Source organism: Clinocottus analis, unplaced genomic scaffold (genome assembly GCF_023055335.1).
Source record: "Clinocottus analis isolate CAN_PGR_092001 unplaced genomic scaffold, fCliAna1.0.p SCAF_23, whole genome shotgun sequence".
NCBI lineage: Eukaryota > Metazoa > Chordata > Actinopteri > Perciformes > Cottidae > Clinocottus > Clinocottus analis.
The window spans coordinates 7,176,597-7,191,461 of record NW_027175965.1 but is presented as its reverse complement, the minus strand read 5'-3'; the positions used below and the strand labels follow the sequence as shown (position 1 = coordinate 7,191,461).

Below are 14,865 nucleotides of genomic sequence, written 5' to 3'. Positions count from 1 at the left end.
CTAATCTGCGTTGACTGGACCTCTGGCTTTGGTTGTTAACACTGTGGTTTTTAACACAATGGTCAGCGTGCTTTAAGGCTACGGCTAAATGCTCTCGTGCTTCTGTCCCCTAGCAACATTCGGTGCCAGGCTTTCACCAACAACTTCACACGCAGACAATTAGAGACATGTGCACACACATTCCCCACGCAGATACAAAAGCTGGCTGACACATTGGTATTGAAGCGATTCTTATCCACTAATCTAATTACTGATGTACCAAGGTAGTACTAAGCTCCGCTCAGTCATGAGGTGAATGGGTCCTTCCTCCTCTTAATGAATTAAAGTGGTTGTTGAGTATGAATGTCCCTTTTCATAGACCTCAAAAGACTTCTGTCGCATGTAGAATATGACAAAATGTAATTTAATATGGAAAGGGCCTGCAAATGGGAATTGAATGGCTCATACTTTCAAAAGACAGAAGAGACCAAGTTTAAAAGAGAGATTTTCATAGACATGTCCAACTAAAGGCACATTTTGGTCCAAGGACCAAGTTGAGTACTCGGTCAAAGTTGGATATTCATTACTGAACATGCATTATTGAATATCCAACTGGTTAAGAAATCGACTCAAATACAAGTTTAAGGCACATGTCATAAAATATTGGTCATATCTATGAAGTATTTTTTTTACAATGTGGTATTTATAGAAATACATGTAAAGGATTACATTAAACTACTGAGAGCACAACTACATCCACATCATTAGAAGATAAGATAAGATAAAATAAGATAATCCTTCGTTAGTCCCACAGTGGGGAAATTGTAGGATTACAGCAGCAGCGCACACAAGAGACACTTAGTAAGTAATATAAATAAACAGTAAAACAAACAGTAAAGATAAAGTACATGTAAAAGGTATTTACACGATCATGAACTGCAATACTTCAAAAGTGCTTACACTTCCCTTCAGGTGATTTCATTAAAACCATATATTGCCTATGAGCCGCTAATACATTGCACCCTGGATCATGTCGTCGCTTTCATAGTACAAGTGGGCGTGGTCGGACCGCCCACCGCTGTGAACGTCAGTGGTGGCTCGGCGGTCTCGCATTCTTTTTGTCGGGAGCGCGCTTTCCCGTCACCAACCGGCCATTCTGTCAGAGCGAGTCCAGACCAGTCTGCGAGTGGACGTGCTTCTCCTACAGAGAGGGATCAGACATCGACCACGAGCCCCACGAGCTGAGCCGGGAGTCGCGTTGCGTCTTTCCTTTTAACTCGAACCAAACCAACTCTGAATTCACATTAAATATGTCTAATATCGTTTGCTGCCAAACGCCTCAGGTAAGATGAAATGCTTCCGTTGACGTCTTCGCGGTTCCTTTTGATATTTCTTACAGCTGATGCGAGTTTATTAAATTTATATATTTAAAAAAAAACCGCTATCGGTATATATTTAGATTACATATTTATATTTTAGACTGTTTCTTAAAATGGGTGTAAACTGGTGAAAATGCCTATTGTAGCGTTACTGGCGCGGAAACCCCCACAGCCCCATTTTTTTTGTCAGCTGCCGAAAGTGTGACTCTGCTTTCTTTGTAGTTAAACGCTGACCGCGTACTATGTAAAAACAAAAACAAACAAACAAAAAAAAGGGGGCAAAAATAAATTCAACGAGCACCAGCACAGTAAACCCACAGGCATGGCTTCCCGTCCAGCAGCAGGTTGCCTCGCTAACTAGGAGGCTAACATGCACTAGCCTTCCGCGCGTGCCAGAGCTCTCCATCTCTCGTCGGTTTGCTCGCTGCTCGGGGACTATAATGCTGGCGTCGCCTCGTTTGAAAGCCGACGCATATCTGCGTTTGTAATCCGTGTAAAAGTCGAGTTAATCAGATTGTTAAGAGGCCATGTGGGGGCTGGGTGGTGGGTGTGGGTGGGTCTCGTTCCTGACCTAGTTTCTGGTGGCGGGATGTATGTACAGATTAGCTGTATGCTTTCTGGCACCTCGACAGACGTGGCCCTGGTTCACTACCAGAGGATGAGGCCTTTTGAATGACATTGCTTTGCAGCGAATACACAAACACGAGGTGCCAGGGTGGCCAATTGTAAGACTTTGGGGGTGGTGAGGGTACATCCTGTCCTTTTCTCACCCTCCATTTAGTGCCATGTTGTGACACGCTTCATGGGCCTTGACCAGTCTTGACATATTGATGCGCCACCGCATCAGTCGATATTGAGCTCTGTCGACTTCATCGTATCGATTGTCTAGTTGAAAGTAAATTGTCTAATGTTTCAGACGTCTTAAAGTGCTTTAGTGTTCTCCAGGTGGCAGGGTGCCTCATGTCATGGTAGTATTTGACCTACTGTGCTTTTAATCTGGCTCTGAAGCTGGCAACCACGTGGGTGATTTACAAATGACGTAATGTAGAGTAGTGCTTTCATATAGAGGGTGAAGCAACATTTGGCATGCTCTTTAACGCTGATCCAATAGGTAATTCATTCAACTTTCATTCTGTATGTGTGGTCATGCTCCGATATTCTACTTCATTTAATGGTATCAAAATAAGATGCTCAATTATTTGAATGTGGTGGATTTCTATAATGATGCATTTGACTGTCATGTAGAATCATGTTGTGTTGACGTTATTATAGTCAGTTCCTCAGTTATGCTCGTGCTCCGTCTATATCTTCATTTTACGACCGATACAGTGTTGACTGCATTCTTTATTTTTATTGTCAGAGAGATGTGCTACATTTAGGCTGTAAATTTCCACAGTTAAATGGGGTAAAATATCCAGCAATGCCTCTCTTCACCACTGGAGGGATGTCTAACAAGCATTGATTGTTCAGTGTCAGGCTTCCAATTATGTGCCTGACTGATTAGACGGTAAAATGGAAAACAAAAATACTTTCAGGGCTAAACCTCTGTGACAAAGTTGCGAACAGACTCACTCGTTGTCTTTGGTGCCTTTTGTTCTCTCTCCTGTTGTTGCCTGGTTTGCCCAGATATCCACATTAAACCCCACCAAATCCACCTTGCTTTTGTGTTCATACACGTTCTCATATTGGTGGTTACTGACCTACGCTCTAGTTTTGGGATACTAACCTTGTGGCCACACATGGCAAAAATAGCCACAATTTCAACAAAAAAAGGCAACAATGTAATATAGAGATGCTTACCATCGCAGTTTGTATGTGGGCAGTTCCTGAATTGCCATTTGCTGGTTACAAGTAAAGCTGGCAATGGCATAAGATTTGTGTTATCTGTCTACAGAAGATTTTCTATTTAATCACAGCTGTGATTAAGGCGGCAACTCTATAATAATGAATTATCCAGAGACCTGAGGGCGAGGCTTGTCTGGCAGAGTGTTAGGTTAAGTGTGAGGTGGAGAAATGTGAGGGGCAACAGGCGAGCATGCTGGACCCAAACATGTGGAGGAGTTGAGCTTTTGAGCCTTCACAAGAAGCCTTCTGCCAGATATTGCATAACTACTCAAAACTGGGTCAGTGTTCCCTCCATACACACAAAGGTACACACACACACAGGGTGAATTGTAGCGTTCCATGCTTTTCAGTGCAATACAAAAGACTATATTCTCGCATTTGCCATTTACCTATACATATATCTGGCACACTTTCCAACAGTCTTGGCTTACACATCCGCGTTCCACACAGTAGTGCAGTACGGGCTGTACTTTTGTCCAATGTGTGTTTAACATTCACACTGCTTATGATTAGCATCTTTCTAGGTGGAGAACACTCAAATGTCATCTGACCGCGACTGTAAAATAGTGCACGGTAGTTCAGAGAAAAGCAATTAATTACCAGCTGGTGTTTTCACCTTTGCATAGAAGTAGCAGACAAAAAGTGTAAATTTTGTCCTTTTTGTCCCCTCGACTCTTTTTGTCTTGTGCTGGGTAAGTGTTGTCAAAAGGATAAAGGGGAAACAAGTTAAATGCAGTCTGATGCTAAGTAATCTGATCTAAATACACTTCCTCTTTTCCTTGTGATACTTTGTTTATGATTTTCGAATTAACACTGTGTGGTCTTTAATATGTTGTCCCTTAGCTACAGTACATGCATGTAATGTATACATGTATCATTCTACATAATGTTAGAACTGGAAAGTGATATGTAAATTGAACTTTTTGCACCTAAGTGGTATTGTGATGTACTTCTTCAACCAGTTGCTTGTCACTTTTTACACACCTCATTGTATTGGAATTATTTGCTTTAAAGTCATAGCTCAGGGCACTGATTCATTTTTTCCATTTGAAGACTAATATTAACATTATTTCAGTATTAAAGCGCTGTTCAGACATGGCCTTGGCTCTGCAACAATGCGTTATACCTTTTCCTTTGAACCATTTTTACTGCGGATAAGATGCAGCATACAGTTGGTCTGCACCAATCTCACACTGGCTGTCTTGCATCATCTGCTTCATGCTAACAGCAGCGACACTCTACCCGGGGATTGTGCACAATGCAGCTACACCCGAAACTGTTCTAGATGAAACTCCTGCAAGGCAAAATAATCCTTACATTTTTTTTTTTTTTTTGCTATGTGCCTGACAAGTCCATTTTCCAGAAGTTGCATGCTTCTTTGAGAGGGAGAAGCCTGCTGCAGGGCTTAAAGGCGTCATTGACGAGTACTAATGTTGAACATTCTATTCTGCACACTAACGAGAGGATTTCACTGGAAAATAAATCTTGCACAATGATTAACAGGATGCTACTCAATGTGCCACTGAAAGCAGCTAGAGTCACGAATACATTATATGCGCAGCAGTTGAGTAAATCACAGCTTTTTTTTTCTTTTTTTATGAGTTTGAATGGCATGCAAGTTGGAAATGCAACACTCACAAAGCTGGGCTACCCGAGAGAGCCTTTCTCACATGGAGTCTGGATACAATTTCAGACTACGGCAGCTGCTGTAGTCTGTCTGGACCTCTTCCCATTTGATGTAGTGGTGAAACTGTCGGGTCTGCAGTGTAAGTTTAGTTATTGAACTTCGGACTGCAGATGGCATAGCAGTGAGGTGGTTCAGCATTGAATTACAGCAGTTGTATTTAACTTTTACTGTGAACATTTCTGTGTTTTGTTGGCTCAGTTGGGGCTGCCAATGGCTTTCCAGCTCGTGGAATTCAAACTCTTCAATAGTAGAATCAAATATCTTGAGATGCGGCGATATGGAATAAATGGTCTCCCTTTTGGATGTTACATGCGAGTGGGGCACGTGGGCCAGGGTTATGTGGTGTATATAAAGAGAACTGTAATAGCCAACCATAATTCAAAGCAACAGATAACTATATCCCTCCAATGTACTGACAGTGGAAACTTGTCACGAGCGCTTCCCTCCTGCGTTTTCATCATAGGTCATTGCCTGAATGACACGGTTCCTAATGGGAGGCGCTAGTCAAAGGGGCTTGTTACATAAGATAGAGGTGAGGTGGCCTTGTGTTCAGAAAGACTGGAGACGGAGCTCAAAGCGTGAGACGGATTAAACGGTCTTGCTCGGCCTGGTGGGACGCATCAGCAGGTGTGGAGATTTAAAGCGCTAAATGGAGGGTGTTGTAAGAGGCAATGGGTTTAGCTATCATTTCTGTATGCCTTTTTGGTTTACATCATATTGGGATAAGATGCTAAATTCCAGTTTTCTTAATTTGATGAGGCTACTGTGATCAGATAAGGAGACTAATGTATCCTGAATCGGATAATTTTTGTTGAAATTTAATTTTAAGTTTGTATGCACGTGAGGAATATGTAAACATTATTTACTCGACTGCACGTTAGTAAAAAAAGGCTTGTGAAAAGGACGCTGGAAGAGGGAAGGAGGGGGCGGTGTTCAAGGTCGCTTAGATTTATCACGTGGAACTGATAAATGGCAGAATAGGTCCTCTCTCTCCACTTATAAAAATGCTCATGTCCTTTTTTTTCTCCATTTTCTCCTTTTCTTCTAGGTTATAATGTATGACCAACACAGAATAAGTACAACTCTATAGCCAACGGGATCCCAAGGACTTGATTACAGTCGCTTCAAGCCTGATAGTTTGTCCGTGCGGCTGCTCCCCCTCTCCCTTCTGCTCACGCCCGTTTAGTCGACTGGCATTTCTTCTAACAACGTCCCATCCCTCTCCTCTGGTGAAGAAGTCTTGAGTTCCACTGTGATCTCAGTCTCCTTTGCCTATTGTCTATCTACGGTTCCACTTTCAGCAGTGGCGCTTCCCTGGATTTGCATTATTCTGTATTAGGTAAGGCCATGACTAATGCATAACACTGATTATAATACACAATGCACCTAATCCTCATCCCCTCTCGGGTCATCAATTAATAAAGCCCGCTATAAGAATGTTGGACAGAGTTCAGAAGACAAGCATCCTGGGTGTTATTGCTTTACTGAGCAAACATTCCTCAAAAAAACTAATTGTTTTACCTTTTCTCTGCAGGCATACCATCAAAATTCACAACGATGATTCCAAACGGTTATTTGATCTTTGAGGATGAGAGTTTCCTTGATTCCACTGTGGCCAAAATGAACGCTCTGAGAAAGAGTGGTCAATTCTGCGACGTTCGACTGCAGGTATGGTTGATCCAAACACGCGCTCGCACACCTTTTTTTTCAGAGAGTCTCTCTCTGTGAAACACGCATAACAGGCTGTGTCGCCATGTCGGGGGCGAATATGTTTCAATCCAGTTTGACATGGACAAGTATTTCTCCCTGTACGCCTATTTGCATTCTACATAGTAAACGCAGTTTGGAAAAGACACGGTATAGTTTACTGGGTCTGTCTTTTCTCTTCACACAAGACTTATAAATACAAACATTGCACACTCAGTCTTTTTTTAAATTACACTTTTTAGCTTATTATAATACACTAATAAAAATATGAGGTAATAATGGATCTTAACTGACTTTAACATCCTTGTTCGTCAAAATGATGGACAACAGGAAAGTGTAACACACACACTGGTCAAGCGTCAATATTTACTTCATTGTTTCCTGTTATGTTTCCGTTGCTCTAATATCTTAAGTCGGAGAACCTGTTTCCACTATTTGTATAATGCAGACCTCTGAGTTAGCAGGCAATCAGGAATGGACATTTAGAAATAGCTTGAACTCTGAATATTGTTTTTGGTGGCACATTTAACAAAGCCATGGACATAATTGTCTGTCTCCTTCTTTCTCGTCATCCGTCCAGGTGTGTGGTCATGAGCTGATGGCTCACCGTGCTGTACTGGCTTGCTGCAGTCCCTACCTGTTTGAGATCTTCAATAGTGACGTTGAGCCCCACGGAGTCTCACATGTCACCTTTGAGGACTTGGACCCAGAGGCTGTGGAGGTCTTGCTTAATTATGCCTACACTGCCCAGTGAGTAGAGTTTTACTTATCACAACAAAACATTTTTAAAAGGATGAACAACCTCTTATTTATTTTGTCTTCTGTGTGTCACGCAGGTTAAAGGCAGATAAGGAACTAGTCAAGGAAGTTTACTCTGCAGCTAAAAGGTTCAAAATGGAGCGAGTCAAACAGGTTTTTACTCGTCTGCTTTTGCCAAATATTTACTTCCGCTAATGCTACCATTTTGGCGACATATGATTTTCACGGGTTAAAAAGAACAACTTTTTCTTTTCTTCTCGCGCTCCTCAGATTTGTGGCGACTATCTGCTGTCTAAAATGGATTCCCAGAGCGCCATCTCTTTTCGTAACTTTGCCAGCTCGATGGGAGACGCCAGAGTTTTGGCCAAAGTGGACGCCTTCATCCAGGACCATCTACTGGAAGTTTCTGAACAGGAGGACTTCCTCAAACTTCCCCGTCTCAAGGTACTTCAAATTGAGCACATGTCATAAAGTATTTCAGTACTGACCTAGTAAAACCACATACTACTGTTACTGAAGTGTTTTATCGAGTGTTTAAGCGATCCTAGTAAGTTGTAGATGGTGTTGCAGTGTCGAGGACATTCTCTCATCATGATGCTTCATGCCATCACAAGTTCACAAAAGTTGTCTATTCTCGTCCACCTTGGCTCCTTCATGAAAACTAACCAGCATTTAAGATTAAGATTTGTGCTTTTTACCTTTCTGATTTTGACGTTAGATTAGCTGTACGTATTTTATGAACGCATGCCGCTTACAGATTTACCTACTGCTAAAGCCTGCTGAGACTGGATTTAGGGCACAGGGTTTAAAGCGTGCAAGGCCAAGTGATAAGTTGGTGTTCAACATGAAGACAACAATAGATACTTTATATTATAAGGTGGGCTCTTTTGGTTGTGGTCAGGTGAATTTAATTAAGTTGTTTTGGAATAAAAATACACTGTTGTATTGCCGTAATTATTTGTAAATTGATTGGTCGGCAACTATTTATTTGACAATGAAATACTGTAGTAAAAAACAAACTTTGGCTACTTGCAGCATCTCAAATGTCAGTATTAGCTTTATTTCTTCTAGTTCTGTGTAAATGTTCTGTGTTAGACAAACAAATTAAGCTTTTTGAAGACACTCAAACAAGCCCATTAAATGTTGAGCCTTTCACATCATGAATGGAAAAAAAAGATGAATCATTTGGTTTGTTGCAGCTCCAGTTGAGAGATACAGATGTAATGGGTTCAGATGTAATGGGTTCATTCAAACCAAATTGGGTGCGGTGGTGAAAACTGCAGCCTTTCCATTCATTTTGTTTTAATAATGCAGCAGCCTGCGGCAATAGTTTAAACACAATCAACTTTTGGAGAAACGCAAGCCGACATCAGGCTTTAGTGGCCAATCACGTAACCGCTGCTCCAGATCTGTACAACTCAGTCATGAGGGAACAAAAGAAGTTAATCACTGTGCAGCAACTCGGTGTAAATACAGCCTGATAGTTTAATTCTCCTGTCGTGAACCACAAAGTTTTTGTTTATTGATTGAGAAAATTGAGGACTGGCAGCTATTTTGACCCATTAGTTAATTGCTGATGTCTTACTTGAGTCGCTTGAATGAATGTAGTAAAACCTAATTCTAACGTAAATTAACAATGAACCAGTAAGATCAAGTTTTACAGTAAACAAGGGTCACGTTACCCATTTCTTCAGTTCACTTTATTCCCCCCGTGTGTGCGTCTAACTCGTGTTTTATCCCCTGTGTGCGTGTGTGTTTACAGTTAGAAGTAATGCTAGAAGACAACCTGTCCCTGCCCAGCAATGGCAAGCTCTACTCGAAGGTGCTCAGCTGGGTGCAGCGGAGCCTTTGGGAGAACGGAGACCAACTGGAACGACTGATGGAGGAGGTCAGTACTAGGGCGTGCAGTCGAAACCGACTTTTTTTCCTTCCTACCCTGCCCCATCCACTCCCTCTGACTCCTGTTTGTGACGTTAAGAAGTCATTTTAGGGGGCTGAAGTAGAAATGGCATGCCATTGTCATGCTGCTATGTCAGGATTGTTCTTTTTTGTCCTCTGATTTGTTGAGGTTTTTGCAGTAAGAATCTCTGTACCCCTGAACCATACTACAAGTTAGAGGTGAGCCGAAAAAGAGCTGCTGTCCGCTCTTGTTTTTTTGTTTCTGCTGTTCTCTTTCGGGTATGTGGTTGGTTTACGTTCAACCCCGTTTGAGTATTACAGTGCTCTTCTCCTCTGAAACACAAAAACACAGGTTCTCAAAGGTGTGACCCTTGATTCTGCTGTCTCACTGCCACTTTTACTATCTGAACAGGTCCGTGTTTGTTGCTCCAGCACTAACAGACACTCCTCCCCGTTGATTTATCTCTCCTGTAGGTTTATTAGCAGCAGCAGGAGACCAGACTGAAGAGCCAGGACTGAGCCACCAGGGTAATGAGTCAAAGAAAAAGAGAGGGCGGAGAGGAGCACTACTGCCTCTCAGCAGCCTCTCTTTGCAGCCAAGCAACACTGTGCTCCCATCTGTCCATGCCACATATCTACAGATCGCATCCCATTTCTGCATTTACCAGAAATGCATCGCTCACGAACCTTAAGCATTAAACATGTAATTGAAGGCCCCTTGACTACACATATACCGATATATTCTCCTCCATACCCACCGGCATACCACTCAAATTAGGCATTGGGCATAAAACAGCATTGCACATAAGCATATTGAGATGCCCAGCACACATAATGTGTTTCACCTTCACTTCAATTATTGGTTCCTTTTGCTTTTCCCCCGTCAATTTCTAAAATTGAACCCTTCTGATGGGCAACTAAGTGACTTCAACACATTATCCTCATTATCATTTCTTCTGACGTCAGCGGAACAAACCTATGCGGTTTGCGCGTATTAATGGATAATGATTTACGATTAGCTCAACGGATGCTAGTCCGTCAATAGTCGTCTGGATTTGAGTGCCCATTGCGGCTGCCATCGCAGTGACCCGACTTGTTCAGCTAGAGGACCGGTTTCCAAGCAGCAGAGGTGGAAAGAGGGCCGCGTACAGCCCCTCCTCCTTCTTCATTCTTCACTGAAGATCTTTCCAGATGCAGCCTTTTCATGCTTCACCAGCTCCCTCTTTTTTTAGATGCAAATTAAGGAAAGACACTGTCAGATACCTTCTTGAGCTTCAACACTTAACCCACTCCATGCAGTGGCAGGAGCGTGTGTCTTTTCAAAGGAAGCTTTCCATCCAAGCGACTGAAGATCCAGACCATCGTCCCTTTCCCCTCTTCCTCTTCACAGCACTGCCCCCCTCCCTCCTCCTTCTCCTCCCTCCTTCCCTCCTCTCCCCCTTTTATGCTGGGGTTCTGAGTGTGTTGCCTTGGAGACAGCCACATGGGTGTGTTGTTCCTGTTTGTCTTTCAGGTGCAAACGCTGTACTACTCACCTGACCATAAGCTGGTGGATGGAGGGCTGGTGATTGATGGGCACAGTGAGGTGTTTGGTGGCGAGGAGGACCACCTTCAGTTTGTGCAGGTACTCAACAGCTTGTGCCTGGCTTCACTGTACTGAAGTCTCTACTATATTGTGCTTGGCAGTGTGTAGCTTTATTGTACAGCTCGTACCTGGCCATGCATACAAATACGACACAGCCTGTGCCTGGCAAGAAGTAGATATGGCTCATTTGCTACCACGGTTAATCTACAATGTAAAGACTAATGTCAGTAGATGAGCCAGAAATGAGCCAGGATGTCTGCCAGACTTTGCTGTTGAGCATCTATCAAAACCACACTTTTGTTTTCTAACTATGGCGGTGAGCAGTGATGGCTGTCTCATCTTTTTTTTTTTTTTGCCCTCTATTGTGCCTGAACTGTGTGCCGTTGGCTCTGATTGTAGTTGTGGTCTGAGACTGTTTTGCAGTGTGGAGTTGTTGGTTTCTGACGGCGTGAGATTTTCAATACATTACTCCAATACAAAACGTCCACATTTAGAACAGCTGGATCAAAGCGTAGTTTGGGGTATGATTACCTGGGTGTTGTGGCCACTGGTGGGCCCGTGGTGCAAGCTTGGCTTCTGTAGCTGCACTGTGCTCTTGCAGAAGAAACCCGTACGGGAGAGCACCCAGAGACAGATGAGCTGCAGCTCATCAGGAAGCCTGTCGCCCTCCAACCAAGCGTCAAATGCCCCAAAACTGCCCGGCAGGAGAGAGTGGAAGTACATCGCCTCTGAGAAGACCACAAGTAAGTGTGCACATGTGACTTCAATTCTCCCGGTACCAAATATAGTCAAAGTAGTCCCACAGGTGCCGCACAATGTGAGATTAAAGTCAGACCTCTGCCGACACAAGCGTCTGAATTCTGAGCTCAATCTGAAGACTTTTTCTTTTCCAGTCGCTCAAACGATAATCCAATCTTCCTTCTAGACAACACCTACCTGTGTCTGGCTGTGCTGGACGGTGTGTTGTGTGTGATCTTCTTGCACGGTCGCAGCAGCCCTCAGACCTCTCCCTCTGCCACCCCTTGCCTGATGAAGAGCCTCAGCTTCGAGGCCCAGCCCGAGGAGCTGCAGGAGCAGCCGCTCTCGCCCATGCATTACGCTCGCTCCGGTCTGGGCACCGCAGCGCTGAACGGACGACTCATCGCAGCAGGTTTGCACGCAACAGGGTTGGAAGTAGAGTTGTGTAGATAATTGGTTGTTGGGAACATGGGAAGGTGCATGCTTCTCCTTTTTAGTGTACTATTGGGATTATGCATATCTAAAACAAAGTGTAGGGGGGGAAAGGGTCAGACCAGAGCTCAACTGTAACCGCGATGCATCTTGATGTCCCGACAGGAGGCTACAACAGAGAAGAGTGTCTCAGGACTGTGGAGTGCTATGACCCCAAAGAGGACCGCTGGACCTTCATCGCTCCCATGCGGACTCCGAGGGCTCGCTTTCAGATGGCTGTGCTCATGGTACAGTTCACTAAACATCATCTTCGATTGATTGGCTCTATAATGAAGTCACTTTTTGAATATTATCCTAGGAGTTATCCAGTGTTTTTAAACAAGTTTCAATTGTCTTGTCCACAAATACTTGCACGCTTCCCGACAGACTTTCCAAGTCGTTAGGTTTCTAAATTCTGTTAACTTTGTTAACTTCCAAGTAGATAAGGCAACCGCAATTAAAATGAGTGTTTTTTTAAGTGCCATCTTTCTGTGTGGTCATCTAACGACGAGTTCCTTTACGCCTCACAGGGTCAGCTGTACGTGATTGGAGGGTCGAACGGACATTCTGACGAGCTGAGCAGCGGGGAGACGTACAATCCTCACGCTGATGAATGGGCTCAAGTGCCAGAACTGAGGACAAACCGTTGCAATGCGGGTGAGTCTCTCCTCTAAAGGGATTATTTCATTTAATGGTGTCTTCACACTTAATTAAAGCAGCCTCTTCGTTAATGACTTCCGGCTATTTTACCCTGTTGGCTCATTCCTGTCCTCTCTTTTAAGGTGTCTGCTCATTGAACAACAAACTCTACGTTGTGGGCGGGTCGGACCCCTGCGGGCAGAAGGGCTTGAAGAACTGTGACGCGTTTGACCCTGTGATCAAAACCTGGTCCAACTGCGCCTCTCTTAACATCAGTACGTGTCAACACAGTCTCGCACGCACTCGAAACCTTCCGTCTGATACGTAAAACATAGTCTAACCGTGAAGCAAATGTGTTTTCAGATGCTTACGATTGTCTTTTATTTAAAAAAAGGATTTCAATTCATCAGAGAACCTCTCGTACTCGTGATACTTGCAGCGTGAGGGGAAATTTGAAAGTTGTATTCATGAAATACATTTTTTTTTGTTAGGGAGGCACCAGGCAGCAGTGTGTGAATTGGAAGGCTTCATGTACGTGATCGGGGGGGCGGAGTCGTGGAACTGCCTGAACACTGTGGAGCGCTACAACCCCGAGAACAACACCTGGACCCTGATCGCCCCCATGAACGTTGCTCGCAGGGGGGCCGCCGTTGCCGTCCACGAAGGTAAGCTCAGCTGGCGGGTTCTTCAGTGCCCCGTCGAGACCGTCGTGTTGCGCAAAACAAAAGTCTGAATTTTTAAATTTGGATGAGTCAGTGCGTTCTCTCTCACTCCGTCAAGGCAAACTGTTTGTCGTCGGAGGCTTCGACGGCTCCCACGCGCTCCGCTGCGTGGAGGTGTACGACCCCGCCCGCAACGAGTGGAGGATGCTGGGCAGCATGACCTCTTCCCGCAGCAATGCGGGCGTGGCCATGCTGGGAGAAGCCATCTACGCCGTGGGCGGCTTCGACGGCAACGAGTTCCTCAACACGATGGAGGTGTACAGCCCCGGGATGGACGAGTGGAACGACTGCACCAAGAGCTCGTCTCCAGTCTCCGACTGAAGGGAGGGAGGGGGCGACAGGGGGGAGGGGGGTTGGGGAGTTTCACAGTGCTATCACCTATTTCCAAACTAACAGGCTTAGTGACGTAATCGTGTTTCGTGATGTTCTGTGTGTGTGTGTGTGTGGATGTATGCGTGTGTGTATGAGCGGATATGTGTGGGTGGGGATGAGGGGTCTTCAGTGAAGACTTGCTTAAATTTGGTGGGTGGGGAAAAGGGGGAGGGAGGGTTGTTGCCCAAAACAACATGACGCCTTTGCATATTGCATACAATGTTTTTCGTGCTGTATATATTTAGTTTCTTCCTAATTTTTGTCATATGCCAACATTTAATACACATTTAGTGCTTTTCGTTTCTCTTAGACTTGAACCGTTTTTTCATCGGTCACTTGGGATGCGGCAGTATGGAGTGGTGACGATTAACTTTTGAAAGTTTCAAAGTTTTATTTAAGAATATTTCTGTTGTTGAAATGTAATTTTGCTCACATATTTAAAGGTCAGTGGTTTGAAGCCTTACTCAGAGTGCGAGTTGATAAAAACACCTCATGGCTTTTTGTGTCATTTTAAAAAACAAGCTGGATTGCTTTTTGAATCTTCAATGGCCTTTTTTATATTTTTTATACACTGCTGATTTACTGATAAAATAAAAGTAGTAGCAGATAGCTTAAAGTCAATGAATCTAACCAGTGCCAGTTTTAGTATAGTTTTTGTGCACACACCACACACGCACAACCATGCTTCTGCTAACTAACCTTTTGTTATTGTGATGAACTAATTGATGTAAGTAGAGATGCAGTTTACTGAAGATCCTTTTTTTCTCTCGTGTTTTCAAGTGTCAGGCATTGGCAGATTCATCTGGAAGGAATGTTAGAACAAGAAATTATCACATTTGTAACATTTCTTAATTAATAAACCATTTAAATCTGATTTTTGTCTCCAGCCTACTTTTCTAAATGTGGCAACAGCAACATTTTATTTTACATCTATTAATATCTAGGTTTGTTTCTCTTGACAGGACTGATAGAGGGCACTAGAAGTTGATATTGAAGATATGTCTGGTTGGGACTGTATTATAGGCGTCAGCATTTTTGAAGTCGTACATCAACAGCTGGTGCTTCAAGCCATGACTAAGTTTC

At 43.7% G+C, this 14,865-nt stretch overlaps 1 protein-coding gene across 1 annotated transcript; it reads left to right on the top strand.

The window, feature by feature from the left end:
- Positions 1–1,129: 1,129 nt before the first annotated feature.
- Positions 1,130–14,656, top strand: ivns1abpa (influenza virus NS1A binding protein a). The gene is made up of 15 exons (XM_068589646.1): positions 1,130–1,322; positions 5,939–6,229; positions 6,425–6,558; positions 7,178–7,347; positions 7,434–7,509; positions 7,627–7,800; positions 9,119–9,244; positions 10,769–10,879; positions 11,442–11,583; positions 11,766–11,990; positions 12,176–12,297; positions 12,580–12,706; positions 12,832–12,963; positions 13,180–13,353; positions 13,469–14,656. Exons 3-15 carry the CDS (start codon positions 6,448–6,450, stop codon positions 13,729–13,731), a joined length of 1,953 nt encoding a protein of 650 aa, XP_068445747.1. The 5' UTR covers positions 1,130–1,322; positions 5,939–6,229; positions 6,425–6,447; the 3' UTR covers positions 13,732–14,656.
- The last annotated feature ends 209 nt before the right edge of the window (positions 14,657–14,865 follow it).

Excerpts from the sequence above, each read along its gene's own strand:
- ivns1abpa (XM_068589646.1), top strand. The coding sequence starts at position 6,448 with ATGATTCCAAACGGTTATTTGATCTTTGAGGATGAGAGTTTCCTTGAT. Across the intron at positions 7,801-9,118 it reads TCAAACTTCCCCGTCTCAAG|TTAGAAGTAATGCTAGAAGA; the intron begins GTACTTCAAATT and ends GTGTGTTTACAG. Across the intron at positions 10,880-11,441 it reads ACCACCTTCAGTTTGTGCAG|AAGAAACCCGTACGGGAGAG; the intron begins GTACTCAACAGC and ends GTGCTCTTGCAG.